Raw genomic sequence first — 25,931 nt, forward strand, 5'->3', positions numbered from 1 at the left:
CAAAGACATAGACCAATTTATTAATTATAGTATTTTTACACTCATAAATAGTAAAGGCAGCTTATACCAATGGAAGGGTTCCCCTTCACCCTCACTTCTGGGACACCGGAGGATGTGTGCTTGCCAGGTGGGAGCAGGGCCAGGCAGGAGGGCCAGGAGCTGCCGGAACACCAAGTCTCTGAACCGCACAGGGCACGCAGAGCAAGCTGCTCTGAATATCTGGCCTCTTCTCAGGCAGGAAGAGCTGCCTTTCCTTGCCCTTGTGCCCAGGGACAAGGCTGGGAGAGCTGGCATTAGCCATGCAGGGGAGAGGCTTGGGGGGAAATCAGGCTTTTCAATCAATATACAGAATTTCCTCTACAGGCTACCACATTGGCAGCGTTGGCAATGTTCTCTGTTCAGCAGCTGGAACAGAACCTGAAGCAGTAGGAAACAGGCTTTTTCTGTATGGGTACGCTGTGCTGCGCCATCTCTAACTGGGCACATGGTTGCAGATGCTAATTAAAAATAGAGGCACCTCTGAATGAGGATGTGATGCCCGTTATAAAGGTTCACTATTGTGGAAAACCAGTCAAAATCTAGTTAAGTTGCGTGTACTGCATTGGGCTGCAGAGATAGCTGCCACTCCAACACATCAGGATTTCCCTAAAACATGCAGACATCTGTGGAGGTAAAGTCTAAATTCAGATATTAAGAACTAGGTATGGTTTAGGTTACTTTGCAAAGCATTTACTTAACACACCTCCACCAGGTTCTTTTCTTGCCTCGAATGATTTTGCAGCCAAGCCCAGGATGGGCACCCTCAAGAGCCGGACAGGTCTTCAAAGATCCCGAGGATGGTTGTAGAAGAAGTTGTTCGGTTTGGAAAAGCCATAACGCTACAATGAACCGGTGGCTCAGGCCTTGCTGCCTCCTGCGCTCCATCTACCTGAAGGTGACCTGTGCCCCGGACCAAGGCAGTCAGGCAGCTCTGTGGTTCCCCTAAATTGTGTGTTGTGCCATGTACTCCGGGACTGCTCTAATACCGGCCAGTGCCTCCAGCTCCCCAGCTCAGACAGAGCGCCTAAATACCAGAGAGCCCTGGCACAAAGAGTTACGAGCGGTAGGTGATAAGGCAGGAGCATGCACATACAAGACAACAGGTATTCCCCGTTCCCACCAAGCAGTTCACAGGGAAGGCATATGATCTGTGACCACTGTGTTGCAGCCATCCTGGGAAGAAGGCAAGACTGGTCTTGCAGAGGTGTGTCCACGTGGGTCAGAGCCATCCCCTGCTGAGGGCAGGTTATACAGAGATTCAGTGCTGGAGGAATGGAGTCGGCAGCAGCATTGTAGCATCCTCATATCTGAAAAAAATCCTGATAGGACGGTATCTCCTCCCTCGCCCATGAGAGGGACTGTGACAGGCTCGTTTGTTCCGGCTGGAGGGAGCAACTACCTGATACACTGCCGAAGCTGCAGCTCCGCTGCTCAGATGTCTACATTGCTGAGAACGAGTCCCATCCTGACAAATACGAGGATATTATCACAAGCGCACAAGGGCCCTGTCAACTGTCAGGTGTTTATCCACATGTATACCTGAACACTCTTCCTGACCAAAGCAGGTATCCATAGTTTAGTGCCACCCTAGGCTGGCCTGGAAAAATGCTTGTACTGATTGAATACGCACCAGCCATCTCCTTATATACACAAGCAAGGGTGGCACTGTGTGCTCCCAGCAGTGCTAGTACGGGTAGCCTTTGCCGTAAAGCTGTGGAGGGAGGCTCCCGAGGTCTGGCAGATAAGCAGCGTTCTCATCCAGGTGAGAAAGGGGCACCGTGTCCTCCTCACTGATCTGCCGGTCAAACTCCGCCTTCAGTGTTGGCCGCTGATTATCAGGGAAGGCCAGAGAGAACAAGGCTTCAGGCTCACACACAAACTTGTACACGTAGCGCTCTCCAGCCACCTGCAGGGAAGATATGAGACGAATGCTGCAGGCGCAGAAGCAGCACTAGGCAATGCTCCTCAGCAGCGGAGAAGGCTGGCAAAAACATCTGGCTGCTCTAGCCCATTGCTCTGAGATGTGTCAGAGTTGTGAACATTTCCTTGTGCTGTCCTCCTGCTGCTCTGGTCTCCCCTGGAGCAGCTCCGAGGAAATGGGGTGCTGCCAGCAGACTCTTTGTCCCGGTAGCAACAGCATCGACGGTCCCTGACCAGTCTGTGCTGTGACATAATTGCACTCACAGTTACCCTCTCCAGTGCCCTGCATCTGGAAGAGACCATCCCTACCACACAGGACTGACCCCCAGGCAGCCTTTCTCTCACCAGCAGCAAGTCTAGGCTGGTTATGTGTCCTTGCAGCTGCATAAATTCCAACTCTCCTACCTGCAGACATACAGAGCAAAAGACAGACATCGTGATTCCCCTTTGTTTTATTTCCCATGTGTTGTCTAGATTCAGCGCCTTTACACTTTCCTCATTTAACTGCTGCAAAGAGAAGTTATGGGGAAAGAAAGCTCGGGATGCCTGGCTAGCTCGAGTACATTCTGTACCTCTAAGTCTTGCCGTCTCAAATGAGAAACATCACTAAAGGCATAAACTCCGTCTGCTTTGCAAACTGACCTTCTGCATGATGCCTTTCTCATAATAGTAGCGAAGGGATCGGCTCAGCTTGTCATAGTTCATGGCCGGACGGTTCTTTTGGATCCCCCACAGCCTGGCTACCTGTAGAATAAAGCATCAAAGTGCATGAATGTCTGCGAACCCAACCCAGGGGCAAAAGAACATTATCCAGCTGATTCTCTGTTGAGGAAGGGTACCACAGCACGTACAAATATTTACAACATTTAAATAATGGACTCAAACAATAATTATTTAGCAACTTTTCAACAAGAGTAGAACTCGAACTGAAGCACCCTGTGTCCCAGAGAGACATTCTCCTTGCCGCTACAGACCTCATCTGCTGTCACCACTTCTCCTTTCTCCCCAGGACTCTGAAAGCTTGAGCTTGCTAAAGCTCTTTCATCCTATGCAGCACTTTGTCTTCAAGGATGACATTTTTACCAGGAGCCCGAGTAGGAGGGAACATCCCCATTGGAAGGCCCCTGTGCCTTTCTTCCTCCTACTACATGATTTTTAGCTTTGTCCGTGAGACTCAGAAATCCCTTGTAATCATGTGTCAGCCCACCAAAACAACGCGCCTGCACTGAGAGTGCCTGTAAAGGTTGATATGTAGCAAGAACAGTGATAAATGCAGTTCTAATTGGAGCAAGGTATGAACAGGTATTACAGACGCGTCTGCCAGATACTGTCAGCTATCATTTTGATACGTGATCAGCAGGGCTGAAAACTCCAAACCCCAACGTCAGCCTCAAGTATGGAGTGTGATAAGACAGCACAAGTCACCGCAAGCTTGAGAGTGAAGAGTCTAGGGAAATGGAAGCAGTGGGTAGTTTGACTCGCTGCATTGCTGAGACTCTAAACTTACAAACAGCCTTTCTTAAACCTCATATTTTTGTCACCCAAGTGTTCCGGCCTCTTCTAAAACCCTTGACTTGCTGCAGGGTCTCCTGGGTGCCACTGGTAGGCAGGAGCCCTCGTGGGGCAGAGGAAAAGCCACTTGGGAATTTGCAGCCTCAAAAACGGTGGCTGCTCCCCCTGAGCCTGCAGAGAAGATAAATGGTTTCACCTCTTCTGGCTCAATGAGCTTGAACTCCATCCCTCTACCAGTCCAGGCAATGAAGTGGGAATTGGTCGGATCGTCCAATAAAGCCACAAGGAATTGCCAGAGCTGGAGAGATCCCCGTCTCTGGTATGGAGGTCCCTCCCGGTACCCTCCGGCTTCCTGCTTGATGTCTCCTGCTGAGAAGAGCAGACAAGGCGTTTCTAAGGGTAACAGTGCAAAAACAGTTGCAGAAAAAAGTACATTTCACAAATGTTTACCTGGAGCGTATCAGTTCACATAAAACAGAGTCGCTGGTTCACCAGCAGCTCTTCCAAGAGGAGCTCTGATGAACATCACAATTAAGCTACTTATGCTAGAAGGCCTGTTTGCTGTTAAAAAAGCTCAAGAAATGGGATACCAAAAAGCCAGGTATGACCCACGGCTAACACACCTGCAAGAACACAGTGTAACAGACTATGTAGACAGTGGCCAAGTGGCTAGCAAGGAGGCTGGATAACCCTATCTTACACCCAAACTGCAGATCATTCTTTCTCCAACCTTCAAATTTTTCTGGAACAACACAGACATCATCAGTAAAGGACCTCATCGGCTTGTCATAGCTGCAGCCTGAAAGAGAAAGCCACGTAGGCAGTGAGAGACAAAACCAGGGTAGTACTGGAGGGCAATGAAATGCAGGGAAAAGAAGAGTCACTGAGTTTCTTACCTAACGTATCTTCTGTAGTTGAATGGCTTGGATAACTCTCAACATTTATGTACATGGAAGGACAGCCGGGAACATCTACAGAACAATTAACAACTGCATTTAATTAAAAAGCACAGGAGGCAGAATGATCTTGCTCTCCATAGGTGGATAGTTAAGTGCAGCCGTCTAATCAATGTCCTCTTAGAGCCATCCTAAAGGGTTTGTGGCAGACTGATGGCTTTTTATGCCTCAGCCAGCCCACCACAACTTCATCGTGTAGATGGAGCACAAGTCTTACGTGAAACGGCTGAGGGAGCTGGGGTTATTTAGTCTGGAGAAAAGGAGGCTGAGGGGAGACCTTCTCCCTCTCTACAGCTCCCTGAAAGGAGGGGGTAGCGAGGTGGGGGTCGGCCTCTTCTCCCAAGGAACAGGCGATGGGACAAGAGGAAACAGCCTCAAGTTGCACCGAGGGGGTTTAGACTGGATAGTAGGAAAAATTTCTTCACCGAAAGGGTTATCAAGCCTTGGAACAGGCTGCCCAGGGAGGTGGTTGAGTCATCGTCCCAGGAGGTGTTTAAAAGGCGTGGTGCTGAGGGACATGGGTTAGTGGTGGTTTTGGCAGTGTTACATTAATGGTTGGAGTCGATGATCTTAAAGGTCCCTTCCAACCTAGACAATTCTATGATTCTACACTTCCAATCGTGAATTACACTAGTAAATTTTTGTGGTACTACTACACGACACCCTTCAGAGTAGCCAGGATAGCCAGTCGATCACCCGTACACCACTCTTAATACAAAATCTTGGACAATAGGCTCAATTTGTATGACACCTCTCCTTCATCTCAGTTTAAGATAAGCGTGCACTCTGCTACTGCTTTCACAGGTGAGGAGGCGTTACGTTTTTCCAGGGGTAATATGATGATGTTAATGGAGAGCAGCAGCATTTGAATGTTTACTACAGCCAGCGTCTCACAAATGTCATTTCAGATGCCTTAAGTCTCTCTGGCTTTTTCACATCACAGTAGGGCGTTCTCACAAACCGTTGCGAAAACATAAAGGAAAAAATAGCCTGAGTTTGAAAACAAGCAGAAAGTCTTTTCATTATCTTTGTGCAGCATATGTTGTTGCTTGGGCACTGCGATTTATGTCTTCTGTATCTTGCATTTTTCTGAATCCTGCATTTTCTGAACCAAACTTATTTTCCATCCACAGCTGAAATGGAAGCTGTAACGGGGAGCTTCGGAAAGATTTACCTTGTTTCCCTCCTACCCCTGTGTATAGCCATTGCTTTCGGTAGGCGTTTTGCTGATGCTAAGGGCAGAAGGGTACTCTGAGCTGACGGACTGTGTATTATTACGATCGTAAACTACTCTCACAAAAAGCATTCTTCTGGGCTTGCACATTTTCTTCCCCTGTCTGGACAGAAGGACCTGGTGAAAGCGTAATATCAGGTGGATTCTATACCCTCATAGGAGCTTTTTATTTATATGTTTATTTATGCTAAAGGAAACTATTCAAAATGTCCATTAAAATACCAGCAAACCAGAAGTAACATTCCCTCTAGAAGAGGGTATTGTGATGGCAGGGTAGCAAGTCTTCGGGCAGGTCGGCTGAAAAAATAAGATTTATCCCTTGTGGAAAAATAAGAGGATTACCTGATTGATCTGGCATCTAGAGAGCTATTTATGGAATTATAAACTTTTTTATCTTGTGATCCTCTGGAATCGCTGCTGTCTGCTCTGTGTGCCCTGTTTCTATGGGACGTAGCAGGTGGAGACTGACAGTACAAGAGACACAGAGCAGCACTTTTGCACTTGTCCGAGTGCTCCGCGCTTATGCCTGTCCTTGGAATCGGCCAGTTTATTCAAGTCTCTTTAAACTGTTTTAGTTTTAGACTTTTAGACCTGTTTGTCCGAACAAAGCTGGTTTATCTCATGTGGTAAGCTCCAAAACAGAGCATCAGCTCTCCCTGTGACCTGCAGCCAGTTTGCGGTGGGTGTCGGGTGCTGGTGAGAGACCTCAGCAGGGCGAGCTGACCCCCACCGGCGGGGCTGGGAGAGCTGCGTCTTTGTCTCCGTTTTGTGAATTCAAATCTTCTGCCTCCAGTCAGGGAAAAGGCACAGGGCCAGGCGGTGTCGGGAGCCGCAGCTCAGGGTTGTGCGCTGCCATCCCTACACCCAGAGCAGCTTTCCTCTGCCACTGCTTCAAGGTCCCCTCCCGCTGTAGGGATCTGAGACAGTTTTTCTGTACAAGCACCAAGATATTTGATTCCTTCCTTTCTGCTGCCATTTACAGAACATTTTCAGCATCATTTCTGCAAAGCTGACCTCACTTCTTACCCTTTTTACGACCTACCAGCTCACGCATCCAACTGAAAACAAAAGCTCACCATGAAACTGGGAATGCCCTTTTCTCTATTTCTGGTGGTGTCAGTGGGGTCATTATGAATTCTGAGAGTCCCCCAATGGCTACTTATTCCCTTGGAAAAAAATGCCTGCCTTTAATCTAATGGGTTTATCATCACCTTCTAGCTCCTGTATCTTGTTAAATATCTACCAGGAAGTCCTTCTCAGAACACGGTACGGAACGCGAATGTCCCAGCCTTCTCTTGGATGCCGTATCAGTGGACAGTCCGGCCCAAACCACGACACAGACAGAACTGTTCACTTTTCCTGCTACACAGCCCCGGCCAGAGCAGGGTCACCCAGAGCAGGTGGCACAGGAACGCGGCCAGGCGGGGTCGGAATGTCTCCAGAGACGGAGACTCCCCCACCTCTCTGGGCAGCCTGTGCCAGGGCTCTGCCCCTCCTGAAGATGAAGTAGTAGTGTTTCAAAACCCAAAGACCACCAGTGTTCACCCAGGAGGTTGCTCACCCCCACTGATGCCTGGCTTACGCGATCAGAAAGAGCTCGTTCTGCCTACCTGAGTCATAGACGTAGTCCACCTGCTCCTGCTTGATGACCACAGCTGCTGGGTACGGATGGCTGCTGCCCGCCCGGTTTGCTTGCTCATACCGCGAGTCGTGGTACTCCTGTTTGAAGCCCTGGGGAGGGTACTGGAGGCAGGGCTCAGACATCTGGCGCCGGTGGGCAGCGGGATCTTCCTGGGCCATGCCCTGGGAGGAGGGGAAGGAATGGCACATCTCCACAGGCGGCTGGTACGCTGAGCTAGAAGAGGGGAGAGGACATGAGACGGCTGCTTCCCTGGCCCTCTGATCTCAGCCCTGGCGCAGGGCTGGTTGGTTGAGGGACAGAAACTTCCTCGGCCTCAGCCTGTTACTGGGGCTGCGGGAGCTGCGCGCAAAGCTGGGGCAAGGAAGAGACCTCAAAGAAAGATGTTTTTGAGGGCAGCTACGCAGCCCATCATTCACAGAATCTGGCGGACTTAAGGTCATAGACTTCTTGGAACCCTAGAGAGCAGTGGTGGGTCCCAGGTACTTTGGATGGGGGGGATCCGGTGATTGCTGGAAACCGAGCATTTATCTGGATGCTGCGGCCCCTCCTCCCTGAATCTCCAAGGAGGGCAATCTGTCTTGCCAGTGGCTGCCTGCTCCTGGCAGTAACTCACCTGTTTTCGTTGAGGTATCCACAGCTGGATATGAGGCGGGGTGGCCCCGCAGGGGTCAGGAAGCTCCTGTCCTGTCTAGGGAACTGTTGGAGCGGTGACTGTATCGGGGTTCCTGGGTTGGGGGACTTGATTCCAACTTGTCTGGGTTGATCATAGGCACTGGGACAGTCAAACAAATATCGGAGCATTACAGTTCTCCAAGAAGGACTTGTGGCAGCACGGGGGGAGAACGCGTCACAGGCAGACACGCTGTCCCGCTGTGCGGCCACCTCGGCCAGAAAACTCCCAGCATAAACTCCTTCCTTTCTGATTATTAGTTGCCCCCACACGCAATAGCCCTTCAAGCAGAAAACTGAGGAAGGTGTCTGTACAGAAGAAGCCATACTAAAATTCAGGCAAGTAGCTGGGACTGTGGGCAACAGCGTCAGGAATTTCCTTGCGGGACAGATTTTTGGAAAGCAAAGTAGAGAGAGGGAGAGGCACGTGATAGACGTCAAAACTGCTTCAAAACTGCTCTTAGCGTCAGGAGAGCTGAGGAACAGCACTAGGGAGAAGAAAAAAAGAGGCAAGCCCGGATCTACTCTGCGCAGGTCGGAGCAGGCGTGAGCTGACCCTCTGGCTAATTTGCGTGGCAGCACGCGTGCACTGCCCTTACCCAGCAGGCAGACCAGACTGTTGTCGGAACGCTTCATTATTAGAGAAAGCAGTAGCACTTGATTTCATAACAGCTCCTGTCCCTCCCCTGCATAAGCCGCGTTACCTGGCGTAAAGGCACTGCTCGCTATTGTGGTACTGGAATGGCTGCTTATGGTTGCAGGACAGCGTGGGGTCCGAGGAGGGACTCTGCGGCTCCTTTTTAATCTTAGCAGGAGGACTGTGAAAAGCTACTGTGGGAGAGAAATGAAAGATCAAGTTGACACTTTCCTCGTCTGTGGAGAGACGTTTTTATCAGCCAGTAAAAAGCCAGTTGAGATGCCACCACCTTGTCCTTGTTCAGACGGCTCCGAGAGAAACGAAATGCCAACACGCACAACCCTTCACTGGTCTGTCCTGAGCTCTGCCCTTGATTTAGTAAGGTCTGTGTGATACACCAACCTTCAAAGAGCACATCTAAGGTAGTGTTAACATGCTCCATGATAATCCAGAGTGCTTTGAAAAGGATTTAGAGAGGGTATTTCCTAACCTGTTCAGGGCTGGGACAGACATTTTCTGTTATTTCATAAGGGGAAGCAGGCATATACTCTATTTTTCAACACATGGAAGCAAAGTTTTGATTTGCATCATGCAAAATGCTCTTTCATTGACATACCCGGTAAGCGTGTCTTGTGAGTAGCATTACCGTGTAGCACTGCATTAAATTATAGCGCATTAATATGATGACACGTCGTGGATTTCCTGATAGTATCATTTGTCCTGTAGGACAATATACGTAAGGTTCTTGTAGACACAGGTACCAAAGCTGAACGTTTTCTGTGGGAAAATATTATTATATGTATTGCATACTATTACGGGCTGACACCAGGTTAACTTGCTCACAGACACCTGACACGAGCAGTGTTTTCAGGAGCACCCAACCAATTCAGAAAGCTAAAGTCGCTTTTCCAAAGGAACTGCGGCAGCGTTAGAGCACAGCACGAAGCAGAAGCCTGACTTACAAGACCTTGCTTTCGCTATAATATACCTCAAAGTCTGAAGAGCAGCTTGCCGTCCTCTCAGCAGCTTCTCTTTGAATTATCTCCTTTCATTAATTAGAACAGGTTTGTACTTCAGCGCTCAGGAAAAAGGCCAGGCCCTTCTACAGGACGCTGTGATTCCCGGGCAGGAGGCTGCCACACTGGCACTCAGCAGCTGCCTGGATCATTTCCAAATGCAGTTTTCCCTTTGTTGGGTCTCTTCTGTGCTAACGGTCAAACATCCCTGAATGTGGCATTGGGAGAACCTCGTAACTGCTCTGCTCATCCGAAATACCAGTGACAGAAAAAAAAAAGTTAAAAGGTTCCTTGGCGTTTTTGGTGCGCTGCTCTGTGGTCGTAGCCTGATGCCGACGAGGAGGGATATTTCTGGGCTGGTTAGAATTTCATGAATAACAACTATGGGTTGCAGTTTACAGCAACAGGAAGTAGGATGTGGCTATTGTTACTTCTTATGCCTAATTAAATCCAGCAGGGAGCAAAACTTTCTTCACTAGTTCCTGAGGAAAGCTTGTCCTGGCCGAAGGACGTGGTAAGCATCTTCCACCTTCGCCTCTGGGCTCTGCTGCCGCTGTTAGGAGGTCACTGACATTTAGGAAGGAAATAAAGGTAACTCTAGAAAAGTCTAGGCTTGTTTTTAAAAAAAAAAATCAAAACTGTAAGCTTTTAATAAGGCTAGCTCCAGCCCTCCTTCGCCAGCGTACTCCCACCTGTTCAGGCTGCCACAATGCCGCTTGCAAAGCCTGGGACGTTCAGAGCTGTGATTACAGTTTTAAGGATGAAGAGTAACATCCTGATCTGTCAATACCTCATATTTTTGCTGAGTTTATTTCGGGACTGACCTGAACCGCACGTGCACCAGCTGTCCTCAAGCCATTCTCCTTCCCAGGAAGCTCTAATTGTCCCTTCAGAAGTGCTGCAGCAAGCAGCCATCAAAAGCACTGGAGAAGGGGCTGCTGCTGTCTCTCTTAGCACGGGATATTAAGGCCACTTTCTATTGTGACCATCCCTCCCCAAAATTAATTTTCTCAGCCAGAAGGGGAAAAAAAAAAACCAAGCCCAAACCTGACCTCTTTTGCCTGCCTCCAGTTTCTGCGTACACCAGAAAAGCCCATCTTTACATCACGCCAGCACCCAATACAAAGAATCAATATAAAGAAAGAAATCCGTGAGATACCAGAACGTCATATTGTTTCTGGCTCCTGTTCCTTCTCAGGGACAACTGGCTCCCGTAGCCCATCCTGGGGCTGCCGTCAGTCGTAGCCGAGGGGCCTGTTCACCAACAGCTCTTGGCACCGTCCAAACTGATGGCAGGTGCGAGAGCGCTGACGCCGTGGGCCTGCCCCACGCCAGGGGTGGGTTCAGTATCCCAAGTGTGACACTCATCATCTGTGCAAACACCCCAGGCCCAGGGACGGGTTGAAAGAGAAAAGGGTCTTTCTATGCCTGGGGCATCCATTTCCCTTCTGTCTGCAGCAGCTCTTTTCAATGTGTAGAGTAAACATCTGAAAATACCGATGTGTTAGCTGAGTCTCAGGGGGAAAAAAAATAATAAATTGCTCTGGTCAGCACACTGAACTCCACTGAAGTTTCAAGAAGCTAGATGTGCTAGGAGCAGCCAATTCTTTCCAGCCCCTAATAGCTGGAACAGGCTATCGCATTACAACTGGCTCATTCATTCATTCGGAGTGAAACACGGGACCAGCCCTCTCCTCAGTTCTAGGTCAAAAAGAGGAAGAAACAAGATGTATGACTCAGAGAACAAGCCCAGCTGTGCTGCAGGGGCAAGGCCAGGGGAAGGAGGTAGACAAGAAGAACCAGTAAAAATGCTTCATTTTAGTTTTCATGGGGAAAACCACCCTGGGCAGAGAGGGGTTTCAGCATAGGAAGGGCACCAAAGTTGACTTTAAGTGGACATCTCTACTCTCAGTTAGCTGCCAGATGTGTACGTGCCCAGGGAACGGTGAGGCATCTTCTCGTAGCCTCGACACGCCTGGCAAACATCAGGCTCCGCGTTCCTGCAGCTGCTTGCGACTCAGAGCTGTTCACAACAGTCCGTATTCACTTCAGGCGTGTAGCCTTAGCCCAGCACTGGCTTCCAAATGAAACGGCGGCACGCTGTGAGGTCCAGCTGAAGCAGAAAAATGTTGCGTGGCCACTGTGTGGAAGGTTCCTGTCCGTACGCTTGTACCTGTGCAACGTTCTGCTCCTTTGTAGGGCTAAGTATGCTTTGACCAGTTGTAGAGTCTGGACACACGCACGCAGTCAGTCTAGTGGGCAGTCCCCAGGAGCAGAGAGCAAGCAGGCTAGCGAGCGCATCGCCTCGGGGATACTGTGCCAGGCAGCACAGACCCATACCTCACAGAGGCCACGCTGGCAGCAGCTGCTCAGCCAGAGGCCACAGAGGTGAGCAGAGCCCCCAAAAAAGCACCTGCAGGAGACACAGCACCAATAATTCCATGTCCAGTCCAATTTCTTTGGCTCTGGGAGGAGTAACAGCACAAATTTTACCTTTGATTGTCACAGGAATGCATTTTCTCAGCTGTTCAGGGGTACTTACTTATTCACACACACACCAACCGAAATACACATCCCTTGAAACCGCTCTGCATAAAGGACTGCGGTAGTTACCACCTCACAAAGATAACTTTTGCATTGTCCAGATGTAGACAGCCTTTTTTTTTTTTTTTTTTTTTTCTTTTTTTCGGTCACCATCACAATGTAGAAATGAGTACTTTATCCTCAATGTCTGGGTGTTGCGTTTATATATTTGTTTGGTTAAAGTGTATCCTGCCCTCCTCCCCTGAGATATGCGATCGCCCCCACGCTACTTACAGTTTTCTGAATGAAAGTCAGGCACAAATTGCTCATCTCTGTCTGGAACCTGAGCTGCCAGGAGAGGAAGGGAAGGCAGGGGGTGGGAGGGAAGAGGGAGGGGGAAAGAGAGAGAGGGGCGAGATTTAGATTCAGCACTTCGTACGGTATAATTAACAGTAAGGCAGAAATAAGCCTATGCAGGAAAGATCTGAGCTTTGTGCTGGGATGCACTTTAGTGACTGGGGATAGTTTCCCTTTGGGATTAATGATTGCAGTCCTTCTGCCCGCAGATTTACCCCTTAACAGCCTGCCAGCTTCTTCCTCCCTTACCTTGGAAATAAGGACAACAGCAAGCTTATTAGCTCAGGGTTCACAGTTTTCATTAGAAACAGAACAGGTAGGGATTTTTAAGCATTTTGCGTAGGAAAAACAACCGATCAATTTGGAAAGGCTATGCCGCAACGATGAGCAGAACAGGAAGCATCTGCGCCTTCGTATACAATCTTTTCAGGAGCTGCAGAAGCAGCGGATGGCTTGGCACTAGTGGAAGAGGCTACCACTTGTACATCAGCCAGAGGAGACCATTTCAGAAGAAAAAAAAAAATAAGAAGAAGTTATCCAGTAGCAGGAGAGGGAAGTTGTTAATAGCGCCTTGCATGTATGCGTGATTTCGCAAATGGGAAACGTAGGAGGAAGTGCTGGTGCAGTCACAGGGAACCTGACAGCAAACAGCTGCTCTTTCCCCACAAATCAGTGCACTAAAGCTTATTTGTAGGCATCCGCCCTGGGGACAGCACTGTTAGTACAGCTCCAGGACAACAGCGAGGTCTACGATATTTGAGTATTCCAAAGATTGCCTAATAAAGGCATCTGAAAGCCTGCAGGGGCCTCATGTGCCTCGGAACAGCCCACCTCACTCGAACAAGTTGCTGCTGAACGCGGTAAGCAGTGAAATAGTTAACAACAGTGAAATAGTTAACAACATCAGCTTCGCAGTGTTAAGAGGCTTCAGGTTTAATGCCTTCTTTAGAGAAACTGGTGAGGCTCCTGCGTGTCTGTCTGCTGACCCGAAAAGTCACTTTATGAGGAGATGCCTCTTCGTGGCTCAGGGTTCATATTTATTCTGGCTACCGTGCCAGTTGCCAGAAGAAAATTTAAAATTTTATATTTGTTATATACTTCCAATACAGATAGACATTTTCTTGTTCTCCGCCCGAACTATAATTATACTTAAAATAACTGGGATACCTAATCAGATGTTTAAAGCCTAAGCCCAGGTTTATTTCAGTCCCTCAGACTGCACGTATCCACCCGTGCCTCGCCATCTCCCGCGCCGTTCTCGAGATGCGGAGCACCGTCACTAGAGCTGGCTGACTAAGGACACGCAGAGCAGCGCATCTCTCCTCCTTGCAGTCAGCACGGATAACTAACTACCTGCCCAGCGGTAAAAACGGCGTAGAGGAAAACTAGATTTTTAGTACCAAGGCCTAGGATTTTTCAGCACCTCTTTCTTTTAAGAGTCATCTACGTGCAGACGTTATTCTGCAAAGGAGAAATCGGGTGGTAATTTACACTACTAAAAATATTCTAAAAAGCTAACACAGGGATACCCCTATGAATGAAATCGCACAAATACATATATTGACACATATACACACACGTGTATGTGCTTTAAATTTGTTAACATTTTTCTTATGACTGATAGTTTGTTGTGAAATTATATTTCCAGTTTGCTTCCTTCCTAGGTTTGTTCCTCTTATTTCAAAAGTAACACCAAGAACTGTAAATAAAATAGCTAAATTTCTTAAGTAAATGTGGCAGAGGCAGAGAATAAATAACACATTTCATATTTTCACTTTCTTTTTCTTCTGCATTGTTTAGGAAGGCACTCTTAAGTTTTCAGTTGCCTTCTTGTGAACAAATGCTACCATACAGACACGTACAAGAAATTAATGAAAAAAAATATTATTTTCACCATTCAGGAAAATAATTTGACATACTGGTGAATACAGAAAAACAAATGACGGTTTGCTTCAGAGGGCAACTTTCCTTCTTAAAAGTCTGGAAATGGGAGTCACCGTGGGAGAAAGTAGCTCCCTATATACGCGGTCTAAAATAATACACTAGGATATTAAAACAGGCATTGAATTTCCCAGAGATTTCACTTGGACTCTGACTAGATGCTATGACCTATTAAAAAAAAAATAAATAAATCTGCCTTATCGTTTACTAATCACGTATAAGAGCGGATTACCTCTTTCGATACAGCGCTGTGAGACCACGTGTGACCTTCCCTTCACCCCAGGATACTTATGAATTTATTCTACGAAGATTTTGCTGCAGATTGTAAGAGATTCTATGCCAGTTCTTTAGAACAGTGACCTAGAAATATTATAAAGCCTTAGAAAGCCTAAAACTGAAAGTCTACCAGAAATCAATCCCGAGACAAATTTATCTTATTGGCAGCTCAAGGTTTTTGAAGATTTAAGAGAAACCAGTCTGGAGCTTGCGTGCACATTCAGCAGATCTATTAGATGACCAGCGATTAATACCCATTTTTCTGCTCTGATGTAAGTTAGGTGTTTCCATCCTGGAAGAGCCTCCAGGTAATTCCTCTTTCATCCCTGCAGCCCTTACACTCCTGAACGCTGCCTCATCAACGTAACCGCATTTCAGCTTGAAATGAACAGAAACCATTTGATTATTTTTTCTTTCCCCCCCTTAATAATCTTACTTAGTTGGCAAATACCTTTTTGGAGGTTTAAAAAAAGAACTGTTTGACAGGATTGTCCTTCGCTTGTCGTAAAATTAGGGGAAATAACCCTGCTCAAAATGCCATGCGTATTTTTATATTATTATTGTTAAATAGTCGCTATATCACAGTAAGTACTTTTAGATTTATCAAGAGTCTGTACTTGAGGATGTGTTTTGAATTTTCGAGAAAATGGATCACTTGTAGTACTGGAATTAGAGCAAATTCACAATACTGTTCAAAACTAGTTTCACTTGGAATTAACGGGATTCCCTGGGATTTGAGGTTTTCTCTTCCTTGAGGTCACAAGGCAAAACAATTTAGACACCAAACTGAACGGTGTGTAAATTACAGGAAGAATTATCTCAAAGAATTATCTTAAAAAAGAAAAAAAAGAAAAAAAGTTGAGAAGCATTTTGTTCTCCAAATTAAAGAATAGTTTATTGTTTGCTTAAGAAAATATCGACGTTCTGGCAACCAACAAAGATTGAGTGACAAATTAGCATAAAATCCAACCAGTTACCAGGAGCCTGAAAGGAAAATTGTAACCAGGAAAATGGGCCAACTGCCAAGTTCCATTCATAAGCAAATACCCAGCACAATGGTGTGATTCATGCGTCTTCATTTACACAAGCCAGAGGTTGGCGAGTCCGAAAAAAAAAACCTACTTCGTGTTTGGAGCTAGGCAAACAAAGCAAAGGAGCAGGACAAACATGAGAAGACAAACAACTGAAAGAGGAGCGAAACGCAACAGGGCCGGGGGAAGGAGCCTACCTTCTGTCAGCCAAGTCTCCTGGAACTGGCTCAAGTCCTGGAAGAGCTCTGCGTGGAAAGGGAGAGGTTTCCTCAGCGGACAGCGGGATGCTCCAGCGACGGAGATCCGGGAGGAACGAGGAGGTGGGGGCGGAGGCGCGGGGGGAGGACCCGGTCCCTGCCCCGGAGTCTTCCCGTCCCCATCCCTCCCTCCAATCCCGGCCCCCCCCTCACCTTCCGAATCCCGCGCCGGCGGCGGGCCCGGCTCCCCGGCTCTCTTCCTAGCGCCCATCAGAGCTCCGCCGCCCGGAGCCTGGCCCGGAGGCTGCTGCGGAAGGAGCAGATCAGCGCGGGGTCCCTGACCGGAGCGGGCCCGGCCCGGAGCCCCCCCGCCCGGCGGAGCCGCCGCTCACCTGCGGGAAAGTGAACGGCACCTGCTGGTCCAGGTACCCCTTCATCCTGCCGCCCGGGCGCTGCCTCCGCGGGCGCGGAGCCGCCGCCTCTCGGCGGGCACCTGCGGAAGGCAGCGGCCGGGCCGGCCCCGCCGTGCGGCCGCCCCGCGCCGAGGTCAGCGGCGGCGGGACGGGCGACGGGCGGGCAGCGCGGCTCCCCGCCGCCCCTGAGAGGCGGCGATCGCGCCGCAGCTGCCGAAACTTGTGATACGAGGCGGGACCGAGCCCGCCAGCGCCCAGCCGGGCCGAGCCCCCGCCGCCCCGGGCCGGCGGGTCCCCGGTGGCCGCCGCTCGCCCGCGGAGCCCGGGGCCGCCCCGCCCCGCCGCGCCCTCAGGCCGCCGCGCGCCCGGGAGCGGCCGCCCATTGGCGCATCGCCGCGCTCAGGGGCCCGTCTCGCTGCTCCTTTGTTTCATTGACTTTTTTTGTGAATGAAGCCGGGGGTTAGGACACGCCCGCCAATCCCAGCTCTTCCTGGCCCTCACCCAGTCAAAAGTGGGAGGAGCTTTAGCCTTCGGGGCCAATCAGACCGCAGCACTCTGGAATTCATTCAAGGACGGAGCTCCCATTCATAAGAAAACCTCCCGAAGTTCATTCATGAAAGCCTGCAAAGGCGCTCCAGCCGTGCTTAGCCTGCACTTTCCGGCTCCCACCCAGCGTGGCACACGACCGGGCCTGCCCGCTCTCACGCGCGCTGCAGTCGTTTTAAAACAGTCTTCAGGCACGTTCAGTTCAGTTCTGGGGAAGTTTTTTAAGTTTCAACAAGATTTGGAAAAAAAAAATAAAAACCTCACTCATGCATCTGGAGTGAAAATAATTAAAGCCCGGGCTACCAAGATCGGTTTTACTCTCACAAATGTTTAGGGACAAGAACACATAGGAAAAACCTAGTCCTGGGATTTGCACACCAAAAAAGTGGGATTGCGTGCTTTTGTGCATAGCAGGTGCTGTCTTCTGTGCAACGCACATGCATCGTGTTATTTTTTCAAATTTCTCCTTTAAAGTTCCATGATCATATTTAACATTTATTGATCCTATTTATCCTACAAAAAAAATACCAGTTACAGTTGGGACCTGGTGATAAGAAGATAATCATTCATGGAATGATTGGAAATTCTGGAAGAGAAAAAGAAGGAAAGGGGAAAGATCCCTAAGGCTGACTGGAAATTGTACATCTTGGACGTGTTTTCTCTATAGCTAACACCACCAGTGCGATCTGCTTACATGCTTGCTATGAAAGGGGTATCTGTTATGCAGAATGACATGTTTAAGTATCTGGACAATATATATTTTGATCTTCACACTAGCAGGCTACAGCTCCAGTGCTCCCAGAACCCCACTCTGCCAGGACGCCTGACTGAAACACAGTTCTAACCTGTCTATGAGAGCAGAACGAACACATGCTAATTGTCAGGAAGTTTACATCCAGCAACTGCTCCCACGTCCCCAAACATTGTACACGCGGTTAGATACAGCGCTGGAATTTAAACTGACTCTGAGAAGATCACTGAAGCATATGAGTTAATCTTTTGAATTTTCAGTTTTACTGAATTTGTTTCTGCTCCGTATATTTTGTAACAATCTATTCAGGCTCTTAATTTTAATCTAGTTTTATCAGAAGAGAATATTTCTCCCAGTTAGATTGTTGTTAGGCAATTTATACTTCAAATGTCTTACAAAGTCTAAGTGTCAACAGATATTCACGCTTTGCACTTTTACCTACGCACGTCGTAGCAAACCGGCGGTTTGACTCTCATTTATTAGCGCTACTTTTCCTGGTTAAGAGATAACGCAACCTTTGTTACTTTAGATGTGATTTCAATATACGGCTGTGCTCTGAACTCTAAACCGGATGGGATTTTCTACTGTAATATTGGTTTACTTTGTGGTGTTCTGATTTCCCATCCAACTGGCAGTTACAGAACTGCTGATGGAGGAGGAGCCTTGGGTCTCAGCACAGTTGTCTTTCCACTTCCCTGTCACTAAGGGAGACTAGAGATTCTCTCCAGAACAAGCCTTGCGAGGAGCGGCTGAGGGAGCTGGGGGCGTTCAGCCTGGAGAAAAGGAGGCCGAGGGGAGACCTTCTCGCTCTCTACAGCTCCCTGAACGGAGGGTCGGTCTCTTCTCCCAAGGAACAGGCGATGGGACAAGAGGAAACGGCCTCAAGTTGCACCAGGGGAGGTTTAGGATGGATATTAAGAAAAATTTCTTCACCGAAAGGGTTATCAAGCCTTGGAACAGGCTGCCCAGGGAAGGGATGGAGTCACCATGCCTGGAGGGATTTAAAAGGCGCGTGGTCGTGGTGCTGAGGGACATGGGTTAGCGGTGGACTTGGCAGTGTTAGACTTACGGTTGGACTCGGTGATCTTAAAGGTGTTTGCCAACCGAAATGCTTCTGTGATTCCTAGTCAGAGCGGTCACTACAGCTGATGAGTGCGTGCGCGTGGATGAAAAAGCAGAAGGGCGCAGCGTGGCTGTGAGCTCCCGCGACCGAGGGTGTGCGTTTGACACAGCCAAGTCACCGTTTGCAGGAACCAGGCAGTAATGCTGGTGGGGTTTTTTTTTTGCTGTGACTGAGACGTGTTGCCAGGACTATCCATTACTTTTTCTATTGATTTGAATTAAATTAAAATCAACTCATTCCTGTTTGTATTGGAACCTTTCTGTAATGTGAATGTCTGTACTTGTTGACATATGTGTGTGTGTTTACACCTACACATACCTGTGTAGGATACCTGAAATTTTCCTAACACCCATAAAAGTACTCCACAGAAGACAAACTACGTAAAAGGCTTTTTTTGAGGGCTGCACAGAGGCAGGATCTGGGACAAACTTTGCAGGTGTTTTATTGCTCTTGAGCCTGTAAAAAATGCCACACAGCCTAATTAGAAGCACGGTATTAATTAGGGCTAGACATACTGGCCACTTTTTTTTTTGTCAAAGCAATTTACTATCAGTAAAAAGCTAGAAAGCACGAATCCCAGTGCTAAAGTTAAAAAGCAAATGGACACATGGAACTAAATTGCTAAATTTATCATTTAAAGTACCTCATGACTTTGAGTCAATTTCAAGATATTTGGGGATTTGGTTTTTTAGTTTCAATTAGCTGGGTTTGACATTAATATAAAGCGATGCGCTGTTCCTTTTGTCTCTAGGAAATATTCTGACTCCACTGAGTAGGATTCAATAGGTCCCAGTATCCAGGCAGGAATTAGTGATAAAAAAAGAAGAAGCATAAAATTCACAAAACCAGAAAAATATTTTTCATCCACTGGTCTGGGCAACTTAGTCCAGTTATTTGACTCATTTCACTTCTATGGTGAGCTCTTGGGCTGGAAACAAAAAGCACATAGTCCATGGCCTCAAAAGCAAAGAAACCTTTCAGGAACAGTCCAAGAGACGCAGGAACGGAATGGGGCAGTCCTTCTGATGGCACGGCCGCTCTCGATGGGGAGTTAAGTGTCACAAGGTGAAACTGATGCTGCTGATCATGAGCAAGGCTGTCTCTGATTACCCCTTGATGACAACCATGGCCTTGGGGGGGGCTGAACCACGCTTTAAATCACTTTGCCTGGCCACCTGCCTCCTCCTGCTGCCTGTGCTCTCCTCTGTGATCTGTGTGAATCCTTCCTTCTGTTCTTATAAAATTGAAACAGTAAAAATACTGTTGGGAAATGATTTGGAGGATGTAGAGTTTATAAACAGGGCGCGAGAGAGGAGAGGTGGCTTGGATTCCTGCGAAAGCTGCTGACTTCACGTGAGGAAATATTCGGGATAGGCAAAAGGTTAGTAGAAATTATAAAGAACAGATTACATAGCTTGTTTGCTTGATGCTTTCTCCTCCGTTCCTCATGTGCTTGTTGTACAAATATGTCACGTTTGTTTTCAAAAGCTGACTAATCAAATGTGGGAAAATGATTCTGGGGTTTCTCTTTGTAGGCTTAGCAATTAGCATTCGGGGTGATTGATTACCTTCTACTATTTTTCTTAAAGCGTAGAGCGTGTGAAGGGTTCAGAAGCGATACACAAACCAGAGGAGAACTGGTTCTTGCTTACAAAGCATTAGCAATAGATTTATCCCAAGGGTGTAATCCCCACTGCGCGAGGTGTGGCATTGGGCTGTCCCTGCAGCCCCAGAGCCCCTAGAAATTTGCTTGCGAGACTCGCCGTGCTTTTCGTCTCTAGGTGACTTTCCATAATGAAAGCAGTCCCAGTGCGCAAGGAGTTGTCTGGGTGGGTTTCTGTAACCTTTGCGGCTGTCTGAGAGGCAGCGCAGAGACTCTGGAGAAAGCAGTTTTCTGTAAGGTCTTGTGAATAAAACCTCCCTTTTAGGTATTCCTGCCAGCTGCTTTTTATAATGCTCTGAATGAGAGAAGACAGTTCAGGCACTTTGTCTGCAGGAAGGAAGCAATTAAATTATTAGCACTTTGAGAAATTAAATGATGTAAGTTATGGCAGAAAAAGTTTAGCAAAATCTTGTAATGTAAGAAAACAATTAAAAAGAATTATATAAGGTTGGGTGGCTTCTTTATTGTGATAGAGTGAGCAGTTAATTGATTGTCACATTGCTATAATGTATCAGGGCGGTTGTGAGAGCAAATAGAGAAACGTCTGACCACGTTGTATGGAGACGGGGCGCAGGCAGAGGGACATGTCTTCTAGGGAAATGGAAGCGAGCGGCCGCCTCCCACCCTCAATCCCTTTTCCCTGGATCCTGTGAAGAGAAGGGAAGTACAGAGAAATTCCCTATCATTCTCTTCAGCTTCCAAAACCTAACGCTGCAAGGTCACACGTAGTTAAGGCTGTGTGTAGTTACACGTAGCTCTCCTCACGACAGGGATGGGAGATGCAGAAGAAAATGGGAGCAGCTCAGAGGTTGCTCTGGCAGCACCGGCAACGGAGCCCTGCGGCTTTGGACAAGCCCTGCCGCCGGCAGCCTCTTTCTTTCTGAGAGCACTCGCGAATCTGCAAAGGCTCCTGGGCTGTTAGTCAGAGGTTTTCTGAAAGGAGCTGGAAGAAGATGATATCCTTTCCCATGAGGCCATTGCACTTTGTTTAGCACAGAGAAGCGTGCAGCCTCTGGCCAGGGAAGCAGCTGTATTAGAGGAAAGGAAATGAAGCTGGGAGTAGCAAGTTGCAAATCACTCGTGTCGTTGCTCTGAAGAATTATTTTCTTAAAATCTTTGAAGACAACTCTGTGCTTGCTGGTACTCACGGATTTCACGCTATGCGCAGGCAGTCTTCTGCTTCGCTTTGAGTACGGCTCGTACCTTTGCTGTGACCGCTTGGGTCCTGCCCTGCAGCTCCATGAAGCTCAGAAACAAACCCAAAAAACCTAAACTAGTTTCGGGTCACAGACGGCATTCCCCAGGGCGGATCAGGAGCATGCGTGCACACCCACCAGCCTGTCCCTGGGGCTGGGAGGGGTCCTGCTTGCAGCCCCACCGCTGTCTGCATCGGGGTGAGCGCGCTCAGCTTCTGTGCCTCGGTTTCTCATCTGCAGAGGGGTGAGGTATCTGGGTACTTCACGGGCACGGGAGGCACATCTTTAATTAGCACATGCAGAGTACTGAAGTTGACCAGAAAGGGGAAAGGATTGCATTAAATCTGTTGCAATGAAAGTTATGATAATTATAAGCATAATAATCGCTTTCTTATAAGACAGTTTGGCACCTTTATTGCTCTAATTACAGAAATCATAGCAACTTCTCCCTAAATGTCTACATTGCTACTTAAAACAAAGGCATTGAAAGGCATACGCAGGTGAAAGATATGTGTGGGCCATCACTCTGCAAAGTGTTATGGATTCGGGGAAAAATCTGGAAGGCTGGAAGGGAGTCACACAGCTTGAGCAGCACGAAGAATATGATGCTGAGCAAAGCTTAGAGGAGTTTAGAGCACGGAGCCTGCGTTGTTCAGGGGTCAAAAGGGAGCTGTACCTTTTTTGTAAGGCATCTGAAGAAATGCCTGCCTTGATTACCACTTTGTGCTTCTAACACGCATGACCTTAAGGCTCCCAACCTTTTTTCGTATAGGGCAAAGCAACACCATGAAGCATTAAAAGCCAAGAGTATGAGAAGAGGCCCCCTCAGTGTAGTCAGATCTGCAAGCTCTGCTCTCTTTCCCTTTCTTTGCTCTACTCCTCAGTTTTCACTGTTAAAAAAAAAAAAAATAAATTCTGCCCTAAAGCACTCTGCTCGGTTTTGTCATGAAGGTGGCGATGTCCTGGCTGCATCTGCTCCTGTGATGCTGGCTGTTGTGCAGCTCTTCAGCTGGGGGATGTTTGTGTGGCTGCAGGGATGCCCAGGGATAAACACAGAGACACTACTGGAATAAGGGGCCACATGCAAGAAGCAGGGATTTTTGTCTGCAACGCTTGGCCGTGCAGCTGACTTGTACTGCAAAGAAAAAGGACTAAAGCAAAAAAGGAGGTAAAGAAGGCGCTGGTAATCACCAAGGACTCAATCAAGGCGGGAGAGAGCAAAGCAGACTTCGCTTCTCGCTGTAGAGAGGCAGGGGACCAAGGCAGGACACGTAGCTGTTAGCAGGTACTAGCAACTTATCCCATTATGGTTGAAGTAACCACCAATAAAACCTAATCAATGAAATCCCTTTTAAGTTGGTTGGATCAGTGACCCAGAAAATAGCTCCCCTGCAGAAAAGGAAATGATAGTCTATAAAGTGAGAAGTCAATGGGAAAAATCTATTAAAGCGAGTGAGCTATAAGGAGACCTTTGGTGTTAACTGAAACCTTTTGGAAAGAAGCCACAAAAGCCAGAGCAGACTGTTAACCCTCCGAGTGCTGCCGTGCCAGAAGAGGGCCATCTGTCCTGCTGTAGTCCCGTAGAGGGCACTGCAGACAGCCCCGCGCACACCTTGGCCATTCCCTCGTTGGCGAGGAGATGCCGATGGGGTGGAATGAGATGCAGCAGGAACACCCGGGCCATCGGGCAGGCTTTCGGGCTCAGCTGAGAAGTTCCACAACAGGGAATTGCAGAGGCCCCCGCAGTGTGGGTGGTGACGATGGTGATCGCTGGGCTAGTGACAGGCAAGACTTTGAACTGATTTCTCCCCCTGCCCAACAATGAAATCGCTGTACGCCTAGAATTATCACTCGGCTTCTCTTTGTATTAAAGGAGTCAGCCAGAAGCCTAGTAATCAGCGTGGCATCTTGAGCCGAAGACAGTACGGAAGGTGAATCTGGGAAACCCAAGAGCGCGTTACCAAGGAAAGGGTTTTCTGGCACCCAAATTCAAAATAACCCACCCAACAAAAGAAGGTGGGGGAAAAAAAAAAATTATTCCATTTATCATAGGCTTCTCCTTTTGGTCCCAAAAGCAGCCGTCTGTTGTCTAGCTTCAGACAGTATTGATTGATTGTTAAGTCTAGAAGACAAAAAGCAGAGTCTCTGCCTTGCTACTGCCTCTTATCAGGAAATCGTTCTGTTATGTCAGAAACTAAACAGGGATCCAACAGACATGGGAACAGAATAAAATCACAACAAAACTGGGAAAAGCATCCTGAGAGAAGTTATTAATTAATACGGACCTCCTGAAAATCTAATCAGTCAGGTTATGCTATGCATTAAATTCCAGCTAAGCCCGATTTGGCTCAGTTAACTTGTAAAATGTTTTTACAAAGCGCTGGATCATCCACATTCATTACGTAAAAATGAAGGGAAATGCAGTAATGCAAATTAAGTCGGGTATCTAGGAAAATCGGTTACCCGGAGCTGGCTCTTGATCAATCAATACAGACTTTATCCTTGCTCATGAGTCCCTGTAAAGAAGCTAAGAACATCCATGTGGAAGCAGAAGTAGCGGTCAAATCTGTTTCCTCATTTTCAGTTTTAAAAGTATTGGAAGGAATACAGCAAATTTGCCCCCTGGGACACTTAGCCCCTTTTGCTTTTCTCTTCACTTGCTGCCTCTGACTTTTTTTTATTACATGTAAGAAGAAAAGAGTTGGGGGCGGGGGAAGAAAGCTTGTAAACACCGGGAGACGGGGTGAAAAACATGTGTAACCTCTGCACAACCCTTTTTAAAAGCAGTAAGAAAAACCCACAGAATTACAATTTGAGAAAACTTATTTTCTAAAGAAGCCGCCCTGGGACTGGAAGGTCATAGAGCTGCAGGAGCTGAGATATTTTTTTTTTCTTCCTGTAGTAACCGTTATGTTAAAAGTCCAGATTCTGAAAGTCTGAAAAGAGGATCAGGGTTTTTTTTTTTTTACCTTGTTTTCTTTATAAACTGTTTAGTCCTGGTGTTTGGCCAAGGAGGCTTGGCAGAGAGAACTTGGTGCTTAGTGAGGGGAAGAAATGAGTCATCGTTTACAGCACAACGCCCTTTCTGAATGAAGCCCCTGGTGGGGTGGGGTTCATGCTGCTTTGCCAGACAAACTGGTATGCGGCATACCGAAAACCTAAAGATACACAAATAAGAATATGTATTTTATATGAAATGAATTTAAAATTTACAATTTAAAAGCCATTTTAAGTCAGCATAAACGTACCTCATGAAATAGTCCACCCTTGGTCTTGAAGGAGTGAATGGTGTCGTCTCTTTCTGACTGTGGACATATTTATATGGGGAAGCTAGGAAAGTCCCCTTCCGAACCCCGCCGTAAGTAAAGGTAAATGGTAAAAGACACGAGGAGACACCGCTGTTCAAGATGTGTGCCCTCCCTGGAGCTGGGGAAGGAGCCATCTCTGTGCGCTTTGGGGTGTGGGGATGATGAGGTTCCTGAGCAGCAGATCACAGAATCCCAGCCTGGCCGGGGCTGGAAGGGCCCTCTGGAGATCATCCCCTCCAACCCCCGGCCAGAGCAGGGTCACCCAGAGCAGGTGGCACAGGAACGCGGCCAGGCGGGGTTGGAATGTCTCCAGAGACGGAGACTCCCCCACCTCTCTGGGCAGCCTGTGCCAGGGCTCTGCCACCCTCACAGCAAAGAAGTTCCTCCTCCTGTTGAGATGGAACTTCCCAGGGGCAAGTTTGTGCCCGTTACCCCTTGTCCTGTCCCCGGGCACCACTGAGAAGAGCCTGGCCCCATCCTCCTGACACCCCCCCTTTCAGTATTTATAAGCGTTGATAAGATCCCCCCTCAGTCGCCTCTTTTCCAGGCTGAAGAGACCCAAATCCCTCAGCCTTTCTTCATCAGAGAGGTGCGGAATAGCCTCGTCCCACCAGATCAAAGGCTGCATCTTGCTGGAGCTGCTGGTCTCCTGCACCTCTGCCAGCCTGGCCAGATCCCAAACCCCTCAATCCCAGAAGCGTTTGCAGCACGGGAGTGTGCCCTTGCTCTGCTGGCACAAATCAGGCAGGAGCAGGGAGTAGCTCATCTGTGTGAGTTTTTTCAATGTCTGGATGGTCAGAAGCGCTTCCCACCTTGGGCGCAGCACAGGGTACACCAGTCAAGATGCTGCTTGGTTTGTTGGGAGGGATAGCAAGGAGTTGCTCGGACCATTGCTCAGTCCTGTTTTGCGCTCTGTATCATCTGTAGTCCCCCCAGCTCATCTCCTGTCCTGCCAGTGAAGGAACTTTGTGCTCTTTTCGT

General features: G+C 48.1%; 1 protein-coding gene across 13 annotated transcripts; it reads right to left on the bottom strand.

The window, feature by feature from the left end:
* On the bottom strand, nt 1–16,692 carry ETV4 (ETS variant transcription factor 4). Of its 13 annotated transcripts, none has more exons than XM_074562086.1 (12): nt 16,343–16,692; nt 16,164–16,254; nt 15,951–15,998; nt 12,443–12,496; nt 8,677–8,803; nt 7,917–8,075; nt 7,272–7,516; nt 4,368–4,442; nt 4,202–4,270; nt 3,668–3,837; nt 2,602–2,703; nt 1–1,945 (listed from the first exon to the last, which is right to left on the bottom strand). In XM_074562086.1, the coding sequence occupies exons 1-12, from the start codon at nt 16,385–16,387 to the stop codon at nt 1,724–1,726; spliced, it is 1,407 nt and encodes a 468-aa protein (XP_074418187.1). In that variant the 5' UTR covers nt 16,388–16,692; the 3' UTR covers nt 1–1,723. The 13 variants fall into 13 exon arrangements, 12 of the variants coding, with proteins under 12 accessions (XP_074418187.1, XP_074418186.1, XP_074418185.1 ...); XM_074562085.1 differs by having other exon boundaries at nt 16,164–16,257; XM_074562084.1 differs by having other exon boundaries at nt 3,668–3,840; nt 16,164–16,257.
* Nucleotides 16,693–25,931: the final 9,239 nt, after the last annotated feature.

The sequence above is a fragment of the Larus michahellis genome, chromosome 18 (assembly GCF_964199755.1).
Source record: "Larus michahellis chromosome 18, bLarMic1.1, whole genome shotgun sequence".
Classification (NCBI taxonomy): Eukaryota; Metazoa; Chordata; class Aves; order Charadriiformes; family Laridae; genus Larus; species Larus michahellis.

Excerpts from the sequence above, each read along its gene's own strand:
- ETV4 (XM_074562079.1), bottom strand. The coding sequence starts at position 8,608 with ATGAAGCGTTCCGACAACAGTCTGGTCTGCCTGCTGGGTAAGGGCAGT. Across the intron at positions 4,271-4,367 it reads AACTACAGAAGATACGTTAG|GCTGCAGCTATGACAAGCCG; the intron begins GTAAGAAACTCA and ends TTTCTCTTTCAG. Across the intron at positions 3,841-4,201 it reads TGTTCCAGAAAAATTTGAAG|CAGGAGACATCAAGCAGGAA; the intron begins GTTGGAGAAAGA and ends TGCTCTTCTCAG.